Raw genomic sequence first — 22,158 nt, 5'->3', positions numbered from 1 at the left:
ATTTGGTATAAAACGTGGCAAAAATGTAGAAACATGGATAACTTTGAATTTTTAAAAGTATAAAGAGACGAGAAAAGATGCAAAACAGGCCGCTAATGAAGCTAAACACATTTAATAGTTTGTATGATAGATTAGATACAAAAGAATGGGAAAGAGATATATTTAAACTTGTTAAAGCTAGAGAAAGGAAGAGTAAGGAGTTAGAAAATGTAAAATGTATAAAAAGTAAGGATGAAATTGTCTTGGTTAAGGAGGAAGACATAAAAGAAAGATGGCGAAATTGCTTTAGTAAGTTGTTTAATGAAAACCAAATAGAAGAATTAAACTTAGAATTCACAAATGAGGAAAAGACTAAGAATATGAGATTTATTCACAAAATTAGAGTTAACGAAGTTAAGTTTGCACTAAAAAACATGAAAAATGGAAAATCTATAAGATTGAATAACATCCCAATTGAAGTTTGGAAATGCTTATGTGATAATGGAATTACATGGTTAACTACTTTATTTAGCACAATTATAAAAAACTAAGAAAATGTCAGATCAATGGAGGAAAAGCACTTTAATGCCTTTATACAAAAATGAAGGAGATATATCAAAATTGAAATAACTATCGTGCAATTAAACTTATGAGTCATACAATGAAATTGTGGGAAAAGGTAGTTGAACAAAGATTAAGGCTAGATATGAAGGTCTCAGAAAAATCAATTTGGGTTCTATGCGTGGTAGATCTACCACAGAAGCTATATATCTTTTAAGAAGATTAATGGAAAAATTTTTAAAAAAAAAAAAAGAAAAGGGACTTACATATAGTATTTATTGACTTAGAGAAAGCATATGATAGGGTACCTAGGGAAGTTTTATAGTGAGTTTTAGAAAAAAAAAAAAAAAAAGTGTACATAGTAGGTATACCAATGTCATTAAGGATATGTGCAATGGAGTAATGACTAGTGTAAGGACTACAGATGAAGAAACTAGATAATTTCCAATCACCATAGGTGTACATCAAGGTTCTGCTTTGAGCCCTCATATTTTTGCTTTAGTAATGGACCAACTGACTAAGAGCATTCAAAATGAGGTTCCATGGTGTATGTTGTTTGCAGATGATATAGTATTGATTGATGAAACTACGAAGTTTGAATTATGGAGAGAAGTTTTGGAATCTAGAGGCTTTAGGATAAATAGAAATAAGACAGAATATATGAAATGTATTTTTAGCAATAGTAGGAGGAATATTGGAGACAAAGTTAAACTTGACGATGAAGAAATAAATATCACTTGTAGATTTCGATACCTTGGATTTATTATGCAAGCTGAAGGAGAAATTGAAGATGATATAATGCATAGAGTTAAAGCAAGTTGGGTAAAATGGAGAAGTACTTCAAGTGTACTTTGTGATCATAGAATACCCGTAAAATTAAAAGGGAAGTTTTATAAGACGACTATAAGACCAGCTATGCTATATGGATCAGAATGTTGGGCGACGAAGAAATAGAAAATCCAAAAAGTAAAAGTTGCCGAGATGAAAACGCTTGGATAGATGAGTGGTGTAGCAGTAGCACTAAAAGATAAATAAAGGAATGAACATATTCGCGGTAAGTTAGATGTAGCTCCTATAGAAGATAAGATAAGGGATGGACAACTTAGATGGTTTGGGCAATTGCAATGTAGGTCACATAGTGCACCAATGAGGAAGGGTGAGTCACTTACTGTGGAGGGCAATAGAAGGGGTAAGGGTAGTCTTAAAACAACTTGGAATGAGATAGTGAGTAAAGATTTTATAGCCCTGAATTTGTCAAAAAAAATGGCCCATGATCACATAAATTCGTAAAAAATGATTCATATAGCCAACCCCACGTACTAGGACTTAAGGCTTGGTTTTTTTTTGTTCTTGCTGTTATCAAATGGAACTCCAAAATGCTTCTTTTGGAGCTCATATCCTCATATTGAAGTCGAGCAAAATTAGTTCTTCCCACATTAAGTACAACTATATTAGCTAAGTTCACCTTGTTAGGATAATAACAATATTCTCATTCAGTTCACAGATATATGCCGGATTTATCTCCAGAAAGTACTCCCATGCATTATACAGCAATATCAGTAAATTTCACTTCCGTTGGAAAATGAAGATCCTCTCATTCAGTTCATGTATATGAGATAAATTCATCTCAATCAAGCATATCTCATATTCTATAAACCAAAATTAGCTTTGCCATCTTCAGAAAAATAATTAACGTAAACAACTGCTTTCATTTTTACTCAACAAACCTGGCTATCTTGTCACCATTCTTACAGTAGGCTTTTAGTATTACCACTGGAATTCCTTCATTACATGCATCATCTATAAAACTGCAAAAGAAAGAGACAGTATGAATTAAAAATCTATTTATTAAAATTAATTGTAAATGTTGTAAAGTTATGGGGGGAGAGACAGGGAAGAAGAAAATAAGAGAAAAAAGTGGCTGCAGTTTCCTGGAACAAACATACAGCTCCAGGTCTGCCCTCTTAGATATTAATAAAAAAAAAAAAAAAGACTTTCATTAAAAAAATATCTAACTCGCACAACCTAATTACTAAAGTAACTTATTCTCTTCTAACACTCCCCCTCAAGCCGGAGGTGTATAAACATCACCTAACCCCAGCTTGTTGCTACAACCAGTAGACAAAGCAGCCTTAAATTAAGGCTTCATGAAAATATCGTGATGTAGGACAAGATGCGGGTACTTGGATGGATCATTTCAACCAAATTTGGAGGCCTATGTCAAAGAATAGGCTCAAAGGATTATTGGGTCTTCTGTGGGTATTTGGATGGATATTTCAATCCAATTTGGAGGCCTATGTCAAAGAAGAGGATCAATGGATTAATGGGTCATAAACCCAAATGCGGTTAGTTAATTAGTTGTTTGTAATGTTTGTGTATTTAGGGGTTTGCTTGTAATTTCATGCGGCTTTAGCGGTATATCTGCAATTTCAGGTGTTGAGAGGCTTTCTTATAAATAGCGTGTGAAATCCATGTAGGAAGAGGTGGTTGATGAATTTGAATTGGAAGTAAAAGTGTGATTCCCCCTTTTATCTCCTCTCTTCCTCTCCTTCCTCTCTTCAATTTCTTCTAATCTCTCCCTTGGCTGAAGATCCTTGATGCTGTCCTACACATCATCTAATTGATCCACATATTTCACAAAGGGAGTCTTCATGGCCTTCAACACAACATCCCTTAAAAAATTATATTCAACTCCGATGTGCTTTGTCCTCCCACGAAACGCCGGATTGCTAGTAATATAAATGGCATCTTGATTGTCACATAACATATATTGGCTTTGCTTCCAAGAATCCAACTCTGACATAAGAGACTTCAACCACATAAGCTCACTCACAGTGTGGGTCACAGCTCAATATTCTGCTTCAGCACTAACTCTTGTTACAGTAATTTGTTTCTTGCTTCTCCATGTACCAAGAACCTCCAATAAATGCACAGTATCCAGTACTAGACCTTTGATCATCAACAAAGCCAGCCTAATCTACACAGGGTAGTCACAGTTTCTAATATAACTATACATCAAGCCTGTGCTAGGAAAGCCTTTGAAAAACTGCAAATCCAACATATAGCACCCCAATGTGGTCTTTTGGGACTTTCCATAAACTCTCCCAACACCCTAAATGCAGAAGAGATGTCAAACCTAGTGAACAATCAAGTAGATCAACCTACCAACCTACTACTACCTACATCAACACTAGGACTCATATGAGTATCAACTAGTTTAACTACCAACAAACCAGCCACTTTTTTTTTTTTTTGACAACAAAAAATTTCATTGATAGAATGGGAATGTACAGGAGAATAAGGCATCTCCTTTCAAAACTCTGGCTTACCCCCACAAAAATTAAAAAGGAAAAACCAAAAGAACACTAGAAATAACCCAAAATAATCAGCATGCCCTATCAATTCAACAAAGAAATAATATCACGATTCACACTGAATATCCGAAAGTGAATCCCCTTTAAGTTCCCATTACCCACGCATCAAAGAGAAGCCAAGTGGTGAATCTTCTCCCATACCAGAAAAAACAATGACTTCTTCCCTGAAAAAATGTGCATGTTTCATTCCATCCACAAATCCCAATATACAACAAATGGGGCACAATCCCATAACTCCTTACCCTTCTTTTTCCTGCCAAAACCAACAAAATGAATTTCCATAAAATCCTCCACAGTCTTTGGACAAACCCAGCATTCTCCAAAATAATTAAACAGCTTGTTCCAAATCCTCGCGGCGAAGTCACCAGGTAAGAAAAATGCGGAGCAGCTTCAGAGCAATTAAAACAAAGCACATGTGCGTCTGGACAGAAAGCTTTTAACAGTCTTCTAATCTGTAACAAGTTATTGGTGTTGTTCCTATTAAGCACAACCAGCCAGAGAAAAGCTTTGATTTTAGGGCAAACTTTGGCCTTCCAGATAGTATTATAGAGAAGAAAATAAAAAACAAAGCTAGTCAAGATCTCACAAAAAAATTTGCAGGAATAAAACCCCAAGGGATCCAAAGACCAAGAACGGCTATCAGCTTCTAATGAGACTTGACAATTATTCAAAAAGATTAACAAGGAGGATAACTCCACCATCTCCCTACAATTTAAGGGTCTCCTAAAATGAAAATCCCAAAAAGGTAAAGGACCAGTGGGCTCCTCAACCAGCCTCACTTAGCAGGTCCAACATATACTTTCAATGAGATAGATACAACCCTTTCCTACACTGTAAATCTCAATACCAAGGAAGCAATGCAGAGTATCCACATCCTCACTTTGAAATTTTGATTGAATCCACAATTTAAAAATTACAATCCAGCTATGGTCGCTAAAGTGATGATATCATCAACAAAAATCACTAGAAGTACCACACCTGTCTCCTTTTGGTGGCTAAAAATCGAATTATCAGCCAAGTGCAGAGACGATCACACTAAATTTGTGAAACCAGGCTCCAGGGAGCAACTCAAGACTATAAAAGGCCTTATGCAACCTACGTACTTTAGCACCCTCCCCTTGAGCAACATGCTCCATGCATCCCTCGTCCATCAAATATCTATACAGGAAAGCGTTCTTCACCTCAACTAATATAAGGCCAATCAAAGTTAATTGCCAACAAGATAAATACAGCAAAAGAATATAGTCAAGCAACAAGAGAGAAGGTCTCAAAATAAACAATACCATATGTTTTGGTGTACCCCTTGCAACCAAACAAATCTTAAGCCACTCGATAGGGCTGTGAGGAAGATATTTAGGTGCAGACTCAATGACACCAAACCAACTCTTTACCAAGAGGAAGATCCATAAAGTCTCACGTCCCCCATGTGGTCAGCTGCAATTGAAGTTCCAATAGTAGAATCGCCCTCTGCAAAAGACTTATTGGCCCATCTAATTTTTATGGAGATCCAAAAGCAGTTTGTTTTCATTGCCACAATGTGTGCATATGTGAGAACTGCCACCACGAACTCCTCGTCTTAACACACTACCTCCGCCACAACCATCTTCCATACCTTACCCTCGTCCTCCAACACTTCACTTACTATAACTAGAGGCAGTGCTAACCATGGTCTTAAATTTCCATGAAATTATCAAAATTTCCGCTGCCTTCCATTAACCTCGAAATTGAAATGGCAGTCAATTTCCATCCTACATAATATATATCAAAATTTCAATGAATTATCTGAAATTTATCGAAATCTCGAAATTTTAGCAAAACTCGTCAAAATTTTAACTAGAGAATGAAATTTATTTAGAATTCAAATGTGAGACTTAGATGCAAAGTGAAATATATTTCTTGATTTATTTTATTTTTTATTAAAAAAAAATAATATTAAAAGTTCTTTTGAAATTATATGAAAAATTAAACTTACAACATTATTTTATTTTATTTAATCATTCATGTTTAAATTGTCCTTATCCATGTAATAAACTAGCTGTGGGCACGCCCAATGCACACGCTTCGCTGCTTTTGTGCATTTGTTTGCTAGAACATTGTATTTGATAATTTAAAAATAAATAAATAAATAAATAAACAAATAAACAAAAGGGCAGCTTGGTGCACAAAGCTCCCACGTATGCAAGGTGAGGGGAAGGGGCGGGCCACAATGAGTCTATAGTATGCAGCCTTACCTTGCATTTTTACAAGAGGCTATTTCCATGCCTCGAACCTGTGACCTCTAGGTCACACAACAACAATTATACTCAAATAAATATATATATATATATATATATATATCACATATAGAAAGTAAACAAATATTATCGGTTTTTAAAACTTTATTGTCTTGATATTTTTATTTTATTATTTCATTAAGTTAATAAAAATTGAGGGCAAGACTTGGATCAATGGTAAGGTTGCTCCTCTGTGACTAGTTGGGGTTTGACTCCAAGGAAACAGCCTCTCTGCATAAAAGCAGGGTTAAGGCTGCCTACACTGTGACGACCCTCCCCTCACCCTCGCAAAATGGGGAACCTTATGGCCTGAGGCTGCCCTTATTAAGTAAATAAAAATTCTCACCTTTTTCATTCTCCTATTTATATCCACTGCAATGACCATTTAATTTATCGGCCATTGAACCACTATAATCATTGTCACCTTTAACTCCCTCATGTCATACCATGATTCCCTCCCGAGAAATAGATAGCATGTCCTAAGATGTTTACATCAATTATGACCAATAAATTTTCTTTGGTATAGGTATAGCCTATGAAATTTACGTACTTCTAATTTCTTTGTTATAGGTATAGTTTATAAAATTTCCATACTTCTAATTGTCAGCGAATACAAACGAAAATAGTAAATTTAATGTGAAAACAAATATCAAGTATAGTTAACCTAAATGAAAATCGTTATTAGTTATTTTTATATTTCCTGTCATCGTTAGAGTGTCAATGTCCCTTTAGAAAAGGTACTCAGAAGGACATTTTAACAAATAAAAAATTTGGCCAAAACTGTTCGAGGTTATTTATGTCTTTTAGTATCATTATTATTAAGTGTGTCAGTATGTTAATTAGTGAGAGTTAGTAAGGGCATTATTGTCATTAGAATGCACTTAATTTGTATTATAAATAGAGGGAGAGACCTATCATCAAGTTAGGTCATTCATTTTAATCAAAATCTTAACATGGTAACAAAGTGTGATCCAACCTAAACCCTATTCCTCTCAGCCGTCACCGGAAAATCCATTCCCGTAGTTGTCCTTCCCAGATCCAACTCCACCCCTCATTATTTCACATAACCAACCATATAACCAAAAACAGAACCCTCCGAAGCCTAACCCCACAAAACCCCATCAATGAACAAGCTCCCATGTGCCACCATGCGCCGGCCAAATGCCGGCAGTGCCAACCCCACGCCTCAACACGTGAGTGAGTTTCCAGCCACCTTTTTCTTTCTTTTTTTATTTTTTTCCCTATGCCATTTTCTAATTCCTTCTCTAGACATATTATCAAGATGTTGGGCCTGTTTTTTTATTAAAAAAAAAAATCCAATCTTTTTCAACCATGCACTCGCGGTACTCTGTTAATCTCTGTTTGAAGTTTGTGAAGGCTTATTTGTGAGTTGTTTGGAGCAGTGGAAGCATTCGTATGTCCAATTGTGAGGCTATAGCAGTGCTATATTCGTTAGTGAATAGTGAGTCATTCAACTCGTCTGTGGTTGTGTCGGTGCTTCACATAGTTTGTTATTGTCCTGATTAGTTTTGATTGTTCTTCTTTTTTGACATTGCTGTGGCTGCTGATTTGTGAGTGTTGGGATGGAATCTATGAATTTCAAAAATTTGTTTCCCACATCGCTGGCCTAGCACAGATAACAACTCAAAATTTAATGGAAAGAACTATGTTCAATGGTTTAAAGTTGTTCAGGGTTATTTAGCCAGATTAGGAAAATCTAACCACTTGCTCCAATCTGATCCTTCTGATGAGAAGAGAAAATAAGTGTGAGTTGAAGAAGATGCCTTGATTGTTTCCCTCTTGTGGAATTCTATGGAGCCGTAGATTGCGTGAATGTGTATGCATCTAGATACGTGCAAGGAAATTTGGGATTATGTCCAACTTGTATATTCTAATAACATTACACGTATGTATGATTTATCCTAAGAGTACTTTCAATTACAACAAGGAGGTAGGAGTATTGCAGATTATTTTGGAGAGATGAAGCATATTCATGAGGAGCTTAACATTGTGCAACCTATAACTTCTGACCTTCTAAAGATGCAGAAGCTGAGGGAGCAGAGGACAGTCCTTCATGTTGTAGCAGACTTGAGACCCGAGTTTGAGGCAATCCAGTCCCAGATACTTAGTGGTGTTGAGCTACCATCATTTGTCGATGTTTATTCTCATGTCCTTCGTGCTTCCTTTAGCACGCATTCTCTTGCTCTTGCATTTGGATGTGGGAGGACATCAACCACACAGGGTGATTCTAGTTCTCTACCACACAACCACAAAAGTTATCGAGGCGGTTCGAGTGGTCTTGGTGGAAGAGACAGGCGAGGAAGAGGTACTCCTTGCTAGTGCACTCATTGTGGACAGAGTAATCATACTATTGAGCAGTGTTGGGATCTCCACGGTAGACCTTCACTTCTGGCCAATACAAATATGTTTAAAACATAATATGTTACAACCATTGCACCTTATGCATAACATAGATGCATTTAATTTGTAATATATTAGTCCTCAAACTTACATTATTATATATTAACCATATCTAGAGTTCATAAAAGAATTCCACGCTTTACTACTAATTTCCATTGTTTTTACAAATTGAAATTGAAATTTCCATCCAATATTTTGTAGTTTTGGAGCTTTGAAATTTTAGTTGAAATCAAAATTTAAGACCTTGATGCTAACCATGGGTGAATATCATAGGAAGAAGCATGGGAAAAAGACTACGAGCCATCTTTGGCAATCCATTGGATTCTAGCATATGCTTCATTCATGAACGATATGGATTCACTACCAAGAATATAATTACTACTAATTTCCATTGTTTTTTTCAAATCAAAATCGAAATTGACATTGAAATCGAAGTTTCCATCAAAATTTTTGTACGTTTGGAGCTTTGAAATTTTAGTTGAAATCAAAATTTAAGACCTTGGTGCTAACCAAGGGTGAATATCACAAGAAGAAGCTTGAGAAGAAGACTGCGAGCCATCTTTGGTGATCCATTGGATTCTAGCATATGCTTCATTCATGGATGATATGGATTCACTAGCAAGAATCTAATCGCACATGGATTGAAGCTCAAGACTCAACCAAAACTTGGCAGCCAAAAACTCTACCCTCAGCTTCTTAATCATCTTACATCAGAACTAACCAGTTGATAGATGCTGAGTTCCTCACACTTACCCTTCAAAGTGCAATAATACTCACTAATGGACCTACCTTCATCCTAATTGAAAAATGTTATCCATAAAGTTCCAGCTCACTCTATTGTACACTTTTTCAAAATCCAACTTAAAAACAAGCCCTTTCTTCTTCATCCTAATATCCTCAATAGTTTCATTCGCAATCAGGATTGCATCCACAATCTGTCTTCCCCCCACAATCGCACTCTGGGCCTTAGAAATAGTCATATGAAGCCCTACCCTTGACCTCTTTAGCTAGCACGTTGGCGATTCTTTTACGAGCACTTGAAACTAGACTAAACAGTATATAATCAGAAATCCTGATAGACTTACTTTTCTTAGGCACTAAAGTGATTAGCATAGAATTAATACTCTTGCTTAAAACCCCATTCAAAAAGAATTCATTGAAAGCCTTCATTAGGTCATTCTTCACCACCACCCAACAAACTTGATAAAAGCTAAATTAAAACCATCCGACCTAGGAGTTTTATCCCTCTCCATTCCAAAAACTACAGCCGTAACATCCTCTTCCTCGAAAGGTCTCTTTAAGCAAGCTATCCAATCAACAGGCAAAGTATTCCACTCTAATCCTTCCAACATCAGTCTGCTCTCATCATCAACACACAAATTATATGAAAGTCAGTGATCTTAGAGGCAATTACACTAGAATTTGACATAATAACCCCCACTATCCACCTCCATCTCCCTAATCAAATTCTTCCTCATTTGTTCATCACTATCCTATGAAAAATGTTAAGAATTATAATTGTCATCTCTAACTCATTTAAACTTTGTCTTCTACCACCAACTTCTCATTTCTTTAACAATCAGCTCTTCCCATTCGTTTCTCAAAGAAACCCTTTTAGCCTCTTCCTCCCTTGAAAGGATTACTTCTTCCTTTCTAACTCTTTCAATCTCCTCGAATAGTAGACTTTTTAAACCTAGCATCTCCAAGCACCTCCCTATTCTGCACTTCCAGATTTTCTTGCAACCTCTTTAACTTCTTCATAAATCTAAACCCCTCCTAACCCCTTTCAACATCCTCACTCCTAGAATCACTTACCAAGGTCTGAAAGGAGCCATACTATAACCACCCATCTCAAACCTAAACAAGGCGGGGCGCCGAGGCACTGTCCTAGATTCCAACAACATAGGAAAATGATCAAGTGGGTCTAGGTAATACTACTTGAGAAAGATTATAAAAATCTTCCTCCAAGTCATTAGAAAACAAGAACCTATCAATTCTACTAGCCACCTCCCTAGCCCCACCCACTAACCACGTAAACTTGGCATTGCCCAAGGGAAGATCCCTCAACCCACATCCTAATAACCAAATCAAGCTTCTGCATAGAGGCATTAACCCTGCCACCCCCCTTCTTTTCCTAAGGGAACCTAGCTGCATTAAAAAACAAGAACCTATCGATTCTACTAGCCACCTCTCTAGCCCCACCCACTAACCACGTAAACTTGGCATTGCCCAAGGGAAGATACCTCAACCCACATCCTAATAACCAAATCAAGCTTCTGCATAGAGGCATTAACCCTGCCACCCCACTTCTTTTCCTAAGGGAACCTAACTGCATTAAAAATCACTGCCCACAATTCACCTACGCGAGCAAAAACAAGAAACAACATACTGTTCATCCCAAAAATTTACCCTAAGAGCGGGCCTAGAAGGACCATACACAGAGGCAATCCACTATTGACCCCTATCTCTAATATCAAGCAAGACAGAAAGAGAGAGAAGATTCAATAAACTGCCCACTTCAATAATGGACCCAGTGTCCCATAACACTAAAATGCCACCACTGAACCCCATTATGGTAGAAAAACCCAATCCTTACACCATCCTTCCCAAATCCCCCCAACTACCTCCCCGTCTACTGACTCAAGCTTAGTCTCCTAGATTAAGACAATATCTAGGGAATTCCTTAACAAAACCTCCCCAATCAGACTTCTCTTCCTAACATACCCTACACCCCTAACATTCCAACTAATAATCCTCATAGTGTACTGCACTTACACCCTTTCCCTATCCCCTTCCCTCTGCCATAATTGATGGCAGAAATCAAGTTTTTTAATTCTATTACCACATTTTTTTTCCTCTCATAAATTTTTGGACTCATCCCTAACTTAACCTCAACTCCTGCAAAACTCACTAACTTCAACTCCATAACATAAAGAGCCCATTTGGGTCACTGTGGTCCATCTCACTAACCCCTCGGCCAACACCAAAGTCACTCCCTCGATTCATTCCCTCACCCCTTCTTGCAAGATCAATAGGAAGGAAAGAGACTTAATAAGAGACCTCCCTCAAAGTCGTCACTTCATTGTGGCATAAAAAATCATCAGGAAAGAAGGACGGAATCGAAACAAGAAGAATACCTTTTCCAGGTTTTGAAAAATTCAGATCGAATACTAGTGCCACTGTCTCCTCGTCATTGCCCCTCCCGACACCTGAAAGACTAAGACCATTGTCCATCTTATTATGAATAAGCTGAGGTGTATGTGATTGTTTCTTACTCAATAATATCACTTCCGCTCTTTCGTTAAACAAAAATCTCCAGCAAGTTCTTCCCAATTGTCTTCTCCTCCCATCTCTAACTCACTTCTCATCTGATCATCTAGTAAGTCAGAATCAGAATCACAAAAGCTGCTTAGGTCATCATCTACTTTTAAGCACCTCTCATCCTCACTGAACTCATCAATTTTAGTATCTTCATATTCAACTGAATACAGCCCTTTGCTGCAACAATGATCGATTTCGTAAGAGGAGCTGCCCTCTTTCTGCTGTGTTGATTGTTGTACCAAATCCTCTAAAATGTCCTACTACCGAGGTACATCATTTGAAATCTCTACTTCCCCTTCACCTAATTCAACCTTCTCCCCCTAATTCCGCCCCTGAATCTTTGGGAAGCTCAGTTTTATCATTTCAGGTTAAATTAATTTGAGTATGCTCGCTGCAACCATTCACCTCTGGTTAGATTTCTATATTTTCTTCCACAGTTCTGGTCTCAATATATTCCTCGCTGTTTTTTCCAGTGCTCTCTCGAGTCTGGAATACAAGCTTCTATTTTCTCATCTTCTAAGACAGACCCAACATCCTTTTGGATAAGGCTTGGCCTTCTGTCCCCTTTACTTTTAATTGCCTATTTAGTGGCTCTAAGTGGCCCACTAATAATAGGCCCAGACTTCCATCTCTCAAGCCCAATATTATATTTGGAAGCAATTTCAAAATCTCGCATGGGTATGAAAGCTAGAAAATATTTCTTAAAATCACAAGATTTTCCATCATTCCTTCCTAAATCATTCTTTCCCCTCCTGGCACATCATCGAACTCTTCTGCAAAGATTACTTCTCCAACTGACTCAGCCCCACTCTGCTCCTGCATTAACCTCCTATATCTTATTATGTTCAAGAAACCACAATCTGAACATCTAAAGATACTCTCCTTTTTTTGTTCAAATGAAAGCTGCAATAGGGCTTCGAAGAGATTTCTCCAGCCTTCATTGTTCTTACTCTCAAGAACACAAATAATGCTTTGTTTTCCTCTTCCAGGCCCCTTTTCTAATCGAGGGAATCTCCCTTTATCATTGGATCACAATTTGATTGAGGCCGAAGATCGTTTGCCTTTTAGGTATAAGCCTCCTCAAGAGAGCTCATCAATGCCTTGATTTCCTTTGCAAGTCACCCCCAATAACTTAACAATCCTGAGAAACTCCTCTTCCTGTAGTAGAATAGGAGAAAACTTTCTCCCTGCAAACTCCAGAATTTGGAAGACTGAGGGCTCAAGACGATTAGCACAAAAGATTTTACAATCAACCCAACCTGAGGAATGCCCTCCCCACCCAAACAGATTCTTACTTGATAAGCGGATAGTCTCCCCCATTCTTCAATCCAAACTCCGATGAACCTAAGTCGCAAAAAAGCCAAAAACCATGCTCGCCCAACACTCTGGAGACTCAGACTCCTGCACGAGTGTTCTCCTACAGCCACAAAATGGTAAGTTGATTTCTTTCTGAAGGCCAAGGATGATTTTGTAAAAGTGTGTTTGAAAATCTGCTGCAATGTTATGTTGGAAGTCAGAAGGGTTTTCTAGTAAGGAAAAGGAAAAGAAAATAGTTTGATTATTGTTGGTTTAACAATGCTAGGTTTTGCTTTCTTGAACAGTGTATCAATTGAGGATGAAAAATAATAGAGTTGAAGAGGAGAGGTCAGGCCAGCCATGCTCACAAAGTCAAAGGAAGAAGTCAGGAGAGCCTTCATACTAAGAGAGCATTGCAAACTCTACATGTGTATTATCTTTTGCTGCTAACTCATTAAAACAAAACTAACGAACTGAATCATATATTGCATATGGTACAAAAACACAAAAAAAGTAGGTAATCAACTTTGATATATAAGAGGTTTAAGTGTGTATAAGGCCCAGAGTGCTTTTGTTGGGGGTAGACAAATTGTGGATGCAATCCTGATTGCAAATGAAACCGTTAAGGATTTTAGGAGGAGGAAGAAGAAGGGGTCTGTTTTTAAGTTGGACTTCAAAAAAGCTTTCAATAAAGTGAGTTGGAACTTTATGGATAACGTCTTTCTAAGAAAGGGGTTTGGAGAGAGATGGTGTAGAAGGATGAAAGGTTGTATGTTTAATGTGAATTTTGTGGTGGTAATGAATGGTGAGCCTAAATCTTGGTTCAAGGCCACGGGAGGATTAGACAAGGAGATCCTCTTTCTCTATTTTTGCTTATGCTAGTGGCTGATGTTTTGAGTAGGATGGTTGATAGGGCAGTGGATAGAGGTTTAGTAAAAGTCCTTAAAGTGGGTAGGGAGGAGATCACGGTGTCGCACCTTTCAATTTGCAAATGATACTATCTTTCTCTGAAGGATGATAAACCTTCTTTCATTAAAATTTTGTGGCTCCTTTAAATCTTTGAAAGGGCTTCGCGGGTTAAGATTAACTTGGGTAAGAGTGATATTGCACCTATTAACATGCCTATAGAGTGTGTTAGGGATTTAGCCATGGAAGTTGGGTGCGCTTAGTTGGGTTGGCCATTGTCCTACCTAGGGGTTCCTTTGCGAGGTAATCCTAGATCATCTAGTTTTTGGGATCCTACGGTGGACAGTGTGTCCAAGTATTTAGATGGGTGGAAGGGAGCCCTTTTTCTTTGGGACAAAGGATTACTTTAACTCAGGCCTTTCTTTCTAGTATTCCGTTGTATTTTCTTTCTATTTTTAGAATTCCATTGGGAATCGCTAGTAGGACTGAAAGAACTATGAGAAATTTTCTTTAGTCAGGGGTTGTGGGTTCTAGGCATCATTTGGAGAGTTGGGAGGTGGTTTGTAGGACTAAGAGGGAGGGTGGTTTGGGTCTTGGAGATTTGGTGTCTAGGAACACGACTCTTCTGGCTAAGTGGCTCTAGCGGTTCCTACTAGAGGTTTCTACATTATGGCATGAAGTTATTGAAAGTAAATTTGGACTTGATGGGAATGGATGGGATACTAATTTGGGTTTTAGATGCTCTTCGGAAGTCCATGGAAAGTTGTATCTTAGATTTACCCTCTCTTTATTCCCCATACTAAAAATGTGTTTTGGGTAAGTTGTAATATCCATTTTTGGAAAGATCAAGGGATGGGGAATGTTGTTTTGTCCACCTATTTTTCCTCACATTTTTCGATTGAGCTCACAACAAAATGATCCCATTTCTTGGTTTAGAGTAGACTTGGGCAGTCCTTTTACCCTCAAGAGAATTTCATTTCAAAAGAGACATGAATTATAGGGGGAACTATTGAGTTATCTTCTTTATTGATTATGCTGAATAATTGTAGAGTATCTTCTGAAAATGATAGTCAATATTGGTAGTCGGATTCTGGTCAAAATTCCCCCTGAAATCAAAGCGGTTCTTTAGTTGGTTGTGCTTAATAGGATAAATACTAATGACTTCTTGTAGATGAGGAGACCTTTAAAGGCTATCCTTCCTGATATATGTACGCTTAGCTTTAATTGTTCAGAATCTTTTTCACACCTTTTCCTGCACTGCAATTTTGCATGGAAGGTTTGGAACAAGTTATTCAATTATTTTGAAGAAAGCTGGACTTGTCCTAGAACAGTGGCGGAGCTCTTGGCAATTTATTTTGTGGGGTTTAGGAGGAAGAAGGAATTGCATTATGGATTTGTGCTTTATTTGCAGAATTTTGGAGCTGGTGGAAGGAACGTTATGCGCATATATTTGCAGGGAAAAAGTTACCATATTAGTTGGCGTGGGAAAAGATTATTTTTATGGCTTCTTTATGGTGTATGGTCTATGGAAATTTCAAGGGAATGTCTGTTTCTTTTATGGCTTCTTTATGGTGTATGGTCTATAGAAATTTCAAGGGAATGTCTGTTTCAGATGTTCAACACAACTGAAAGTCTCTTCTTAGGGCATCTTGAGTTTCTTTTGTAATTTTTTATTTTTGCAATTTCTTTTTTGGTTTCCCTGAGGATTTTATCAGACTTTTCTAAGGAGATGTCTTCTCTCCTGCTTGTAAATCTATCTAATGAATTTCTTTTCCTATAAATTACAAAAAAAAATAAAAAAGCCTTTGATATAAAGATAACATTGTCTCACAGTTGTGTGTACCTTATGTTTAAGGCAATCAAGCCTCGCCTTAAGTAGAGGCATGCCTAAAATGCCTTGAGGCTCAATGTAAAATACCAAATCCCAAAAAGACTACCACATTACATGCTGGACTAACGTGTTTGTACAAAAGCATGCCTTTTGCGCCTTTTTAGTTTAGGCTTACCATTTTTGTTGTGTGATTCTCGAGCTAGATTTGGCTAAAAAATCTTAACATGTTTTTAGAAAAGGAATTTGTAATATGAGTTGATTTTTAGAACTCTTGAACCTCATCCTTTTAAAATAATTAAGAGTTGCATTGTAGATCTTGAAAACAATTTGAACTGTGTAATGCTATAGCTCTCTCTTTCCATGATATACATAACGAATTCAAGTTCACAATTTTTGAATGGTCAACAAGTAGTTTACAAAATATTTTTTTCACATTTTGTTTGTCATTTTCTTAACTTTTTTTCTTTATTTTTTAAAATATACAATTTATTTACATATTTTCATCTAAAATAAAATTATTAAAAGGTTTATGCATCTCCTCTTCTGCCTTCGCCTTTTAAAACAACTGATTTGATTGGGCAAAACTTGCGTCTCTCTCGTTTTTTTTTTTTTTTTTTGTGTTGCCTTTTCTCTTGGAGGATTTGAAAGATTTGAAATAAGTTGTTTGGTTTATTTGGAGTGGATTGGGGTTTGCACAGAGCATCAGTGGAGGATTTATTGATTATTTCTTTAACAGGACCTGGGAGGAGTGGATAGCTCAGCTTTGTGGAGTTGAGGATTTTTGCACTTTTATGGGGAATTTGGTTCGAATGAACTGAACTCATTTTTATGGAGAAGAAAGTAGCATGTTATTTACTACGGGAAAGAATTCATTATTTGGCTTTGCTTTGGCCATTTGCAGCTTGATGTTTTAATGAGATGTCATTTTTAGGATCTGCAGTAAGACTGTAAGACAGTGCTATGTTGGTTGTAGTTTATTCTTAGTCAAGGAGGATGTCTTATTCGCTCTTTCATACATTCTTTCTTCTTTAATGAAATCTCTTCTTTTTTATCCACAAAATAAAAATGTGGGTACACAAATGAACCATATAGTGCAAAAAATATGATACAGTGTTGCAAATGATGCTCAGTAGAAAATCAAGTTTCACGACATGTAGTCAATCTATTACTAAGCCAAGCATAAAAAAGAGTCAATCATCTAAACTATCCAACTGACTGAGATTGATATTCATTCAAAAGTCTAGAAAAGCTAATATGACTACCAAAGGGCAAAGAAAAGTCAACTATAATTTCAAAGGAAAGAATCTGTGTTGCCAATATGGAGGCCTTGAAAATTGAGAACAGATAGCTACTCCAGGTAGACATCAGACAGATATTTAATCAGTACAAGAATACTCACTCTTCTACCCCGGGTCGTAAAGGTAGACTTTTTGCCATTACAAATTCCTCCAATGCATTTTTCTGCCAACAACTAATCATGCTTTAGTAGTTTACACGAGAAAATTGCTCATCTTAATTTTCAAAAGGGGAAGAGTTGAAAATTTGTGTCATTATATGCATGGAAAAGGAATTGAACATGTTTTCCAACAAGCATAAAGTACAAAACAATCCAAATAAGAAGTTCAAATTACAGCCAAGACCTAAGGCAAGAAATTAAACATGTTTTGCTAACAAACTTAATAGTATAGAACAATCCAAATAAGAAGTTTAAATTACACGCAACACAAAAGGCTACAACTCAAACAAGCAGCAGGACAGAAGGGGTATCATCAGCAAGACATGCCAATAAATAACTTTGACGTTAGGGAGAATAATATTGACCAAGAAAAGTTCTGCTTACTTTTCTCAAGAAGCGCGCATGCTATTTATCAGAATCAATGAACTGGAACATTATTTTATCTAGCTATTTTGCTGCGAAAACTAGCTAGCTGATTGATGGTGCAAGTTTTAAACCATCAGAAGTGCAGTCTTTAACCGTTTTGTTGGTGATGCATTACATACTATGCAGAGAATTTGCAAAGATAATGTTGGTGGTGGTGGTGGTGGTGGTGGTGGTGGTGGTGATGATGATAATGGTAACAATAATAGTTCAGAAATTGTCATATTGACTTCAGCCTGGAAGATTGGTGTTGCATGCAAACTCGATATGGAAAAGGCTTTGGACTCTGTTTGTTGGGATTTTCTTTTTTACTTTCTCATAAAAATGGGTTCTGAGAACTTGGTGCAAAATACATACAATGCATCACCAGGCCGTCCTTCCCAATTCTTGTTAATGGCTGCTCTTCAGACTGCTTTACACTTTTCTAGGGGATCACAACAAATAGATCCCCATTCCCTTTGCTATTCATCATTGCTATGGAGGTCCTAAGCCTCTTGCTACAAAATGCCAAGAGAACAGTACTCATAAAACAGCTGACAGTGGAAGTAAATGGCTGGGAGCTGAAGATTCTCACCACCTCTTTGCAGACCATACCATGATTTTCTGTGAGATGAAGCACATCAAATCCTTCATCTGAGATTGAAACTCAATCTGGGAAAGAGCAAGCTTATGTAGGGGATGCAAATGAAGTCATTTTCCTGGCTGGTATCAAGGGTTTCAAGCTGGGGATCTTTCCTTCGAATGCCACAATCTCCCTCTCAGTACAAATTTCAAGAAAAAAAAAAAGGATATAGGAACCTATTGTTGAAAGATTTCAAAAGAAGCGAGATGTAGAATCTTGGATGAACCCTCACGAAACAGGGCCATTCAACTCTATCTGACTTGACAGTTTTAAGACTCGCTCTCATTAAAAGCACTCCCCCCAGCCTCTTGGTTTACTTCACATCCCTCTTCCCTATTCCTTGCTCTCTGGCCAAAAGATTTAGGACAATGAAAAAAGATTTCCTTGGGAAAAATAAGGGGCAGGTTTTCAAATTCCATTTAGTTGAATGGGAAGTTGTTCATGACCAATTCCAAGAGGTGGCTTCGGACTCAAACCTCTTGTGGTTTTTGATAAGGCCCTCCTTCATAAATGGCTTCCCAAATTCATGAATGAGATGGTGTTATTATGGACAAAGATTTATTACCTTAAAGCAAGACCTCGATAACAATAAATGGGCATGCAAAGAGCCCTAGCAATCCTATGGGATAAGTGTTTGGATGTGGATCAAATGTCCCCAACTGGATCCAACTGAATGTGCTTATATGGAAGCTCAACAAAATGCTACTTCATCATCAGTTCAATCCAGGGACTTAAAATTTAATTCCAGGGGAAATTTCAATGGTCTTGATTTGCGAAAATTCCAACTGAAATCTTGATTTCAATCTCAATTTTTATTTAAAGAAAATGACAGAAATTTATTGTAAACGATCAAAATTTACAATGAAATGTTGGGAAATAATAAAATAGGTGATTATTAACTATGGCCTTACTATTATTATCGTTGTCGTTGTTGTTGTTAATGTTGTTATTATTATAGATGATTATGCACAATTTGGAACCAGATAAATCTAGAAAATGCATACATGACAAATTTTTGGTATGTAGGGTATATGAATTGCATATCATGAATCAAACAAGACAGTGAAGAACATTTATAATAATAACAACATTAACAACAACGACGACAACGATAAAAATAGTAAGGCCATAGTTAAACAATGGGGTAAATGTTGCAATTGGGTATGGGTGACAGGGTGACAGGGTATTTCAATTACATCATCATCATCATCATAAGGGGGTACGCTTAGTTTTGGGCTTCAAAACAAGGGTGACTGATGAGGTATGCTTTGTTTAGGGCTTCAAAATTCATTTTTATTTTCCAATTTTTACCATCAAAATTTGAGCTATTTCAAAATTTACTGAACACTTTTAAATTTCTGTCAAATTTTTACTGAAATTTGTTGAAATTTTTCAAAAATGAAATTGAAAGTGAGCTTCCATTCAATACCCTCCAAAAAAACTCAAAATTGTTTAGACTGAAATTTAAGTCCTTGGTTCAATCTAGAAGCAATTGGGCAACCCTTGCAGCCAGCAGGCCAGGCACAACTTTCTCTGGAAAGCTATTTGGAAAAAAATTTGTGCCATAGCCAACCAAAAATTTTGCCTCTTCCATTTTTATTTTATATTTTTACTTGGGAGGCAACTTGGGAGAAAATCATCATTCTTAATAACCTTAGGAAAAGAGGTTTCACATTGGTCAATAGATGCTTTCTAATTTTCATGAAAACAAGATGCTGAAACTGCTCCACCACCCCTGGAATAGTTTTTTTTGGAATCTGGTTATTGCTCTTACAGACTGGCAATGAAATTTCTAAAAATCAAAACTGAAAGTTTCCATTTGATACCCTCTGAAACTCGAACCTGTTCTGACAAAAATTTAAGTCCTTGGTTCCACATTCCACGTAGAAGCAATGAGACAACCCCATGCAGCCAGGCTCAACTTCCCCTGGAAAGCTATTTGGAAAAATCTTCTGCCAACTAAAGTAGCTTTTTTATTTTTATTTTTTTTATTTTGTTTGGGAGGTCACTTTGGAGAAGATCGTCAGTCTTAATAACCTTAATAAAAGGGGTTTCAGATTGGCCGATAGATGATTTCTAATTTTTATAAAAAGAAGATTTTGAAACTGTGACCATTTACTTCTGCACTGCCCCTGGAACAGTTTTGTTGAATCTGATTTCTGTTCTGACATATTGGCACTGAAATTTTTCAAAACTGAAATTGAAAGTGAGCTTCCATTTGATACCCTCTGAAACTCTAAATCATTTCAACCAAAATTTAAGTCCTTGGTTCCATCAAGAAGCAATTGGACAACCCATGTGGTGACGCTTTACTTCCCCTGGAAAGCTATTTCGAAAATTCTTGTGCCAAACGAAGTTGATTTTTTTTTTATTTTATTTTATGTCAGAAGAGATAGGTTTTAGTAATTATGTGGGGTGAGTGGGGGTGTTTTTGTCTTTCAAGATTTTTCTAATATTAATATATAGAAGGCCAGACCTGGAACTGAATGTAAGTCCAGGAAACTGCTGTCTTCTTTCTTTTGCTTTCTTCTTCTTTTCCTCTCTTCTTCCCTTCTTCTTGCCTCCCATCTCTAACTTTACAACATGGTATCAGAGCACTAATCTCCTCTAAATCTGGTCTGGGTTTCTTTTCCAGACATTCTGTTTTTTATTTTCTTTCTTATCTTCCCCTAATCAGCTCTCAAGTATGACTTTATGATTGGTTTGAGAGTCGTTAAAGGTCACTTTCATCTTTGTTTCTCTGTGCAGCATCCTTGGCATGTGTTGATGGTGATTTGATGATGTGAAGTGATGCTCTGTTTCTGGTATCAGCTGTTGCTGTGTTGCTGTTCATTAGTTGGTTGTGGCACAATGATGCTGTGTGTTCACTATTGATTGCTGCAATCTTGTAACAGTTGCTGGTGTATTTGATTGGTGTTCAATGACCTTATTTCCTGCCTTTCCGGCACTCAGTTCTAGTTGCCATTTTACCTGTAGCTGTGGCGCAGCCAGATTGTTTATCAAGTGCCAGTGGGGCTTCTTGTGATTTGCCCACTTCCATGTCATGTAATTTCTTGTAGGATATTTTAACTTATGTTCTGTTAATGGTTATTTTAGTCATTTAGTATTGTTAGTGTGTCAATAAGTGAGAGTTAGTAGGGGTATTATGGTCATTAGAATGTCCTTGACATATATTATAAATAGAGGAAGAGACATATTGCTGAGTCAGGCCTTCCGTTTTACTCCAAATTTCAACATCATACCAGAGCAAGATCCAACCCTACCACCACCACCACCAAACCAAAACCTAAACACTACCACCAAACCAAACCCTAAACGGAGCTATCCTATGTAAACTAGTCGGTATAGGAGGATCAACCACACTCCTCAACCTAGAAACAAGTCCAGGGATTGTTAGAAAACTCGGTCGTCGCCAGTTCCTCTCCACAACCCTGATGAGTGTGCAGACAAGATGATTGATGAACAATACCAGCAAAGTCATAGAAGTAGTAATTGATTACTGAAATACTCTTTAGCATTATCACTCCAAGGTGGCCGAATTGGTGAACCAAATTGAGATTTTATTTCAGAACAAAAGGCACAGAATATATGAAATAACTCAGAATGATCTTTTATTAAATATAGCCGAGTCATCCTTAAATAATCATCCACAAAGATTACAAAATATCGGAAACCCAACTTGGACACAACTCAAC

General features: G+C 37.0%; 1 protein-coding gene across 4 annotated transcripts in view; it reads right to left on the bottom strand.

Annotated features, from left to right (window-relative positions):
- The window catches only part of LOC131160220 (uncharacterized), a 101,881-nt gene that overhangs the window by 39,493 nt on the left and 40,230 nt on the right, over positions 1–22,158 (bottom strand). For all 4 annotated transcript variants that reach the window (XM_058115651.1, XM_058115652.1, XM_058115654.1 and 1 more), the window contains 2 exons: positions 17,362–17,423; positions 2,268–2,348 (listed from right to left, as the gene is read on the bottom strand). In XM_058115651.1, the coding sequence (XP_057971634.1) occupies positions 2,268–2,348; positions 17,362–17,423 (143 nt within the window). The remainder of the gene's footprint in view (positions 1–2,267; positions 2,349–17,361; positions 17,424–22,158) is intronic.

Source organism: Malania oleifera, chromosome 7 (assembly GCF_029873635.1).
Source record: "Malania oleifera isolate guangnan ecotype guangnan chromosome 7, ASM2987363v1, whole genome shotgun sequence".
Lineage (NCBI taxonomy): Eukaryota > Viridiplantae > Streptophyta > Magnoliopsida > Santalales > Ximeniaceae > Malania > Malania oleifera.
Note: the sequence above shows the minus strand (reverse complement) of the source record. Positions and strands in the feature narration are given on the sequence as shown.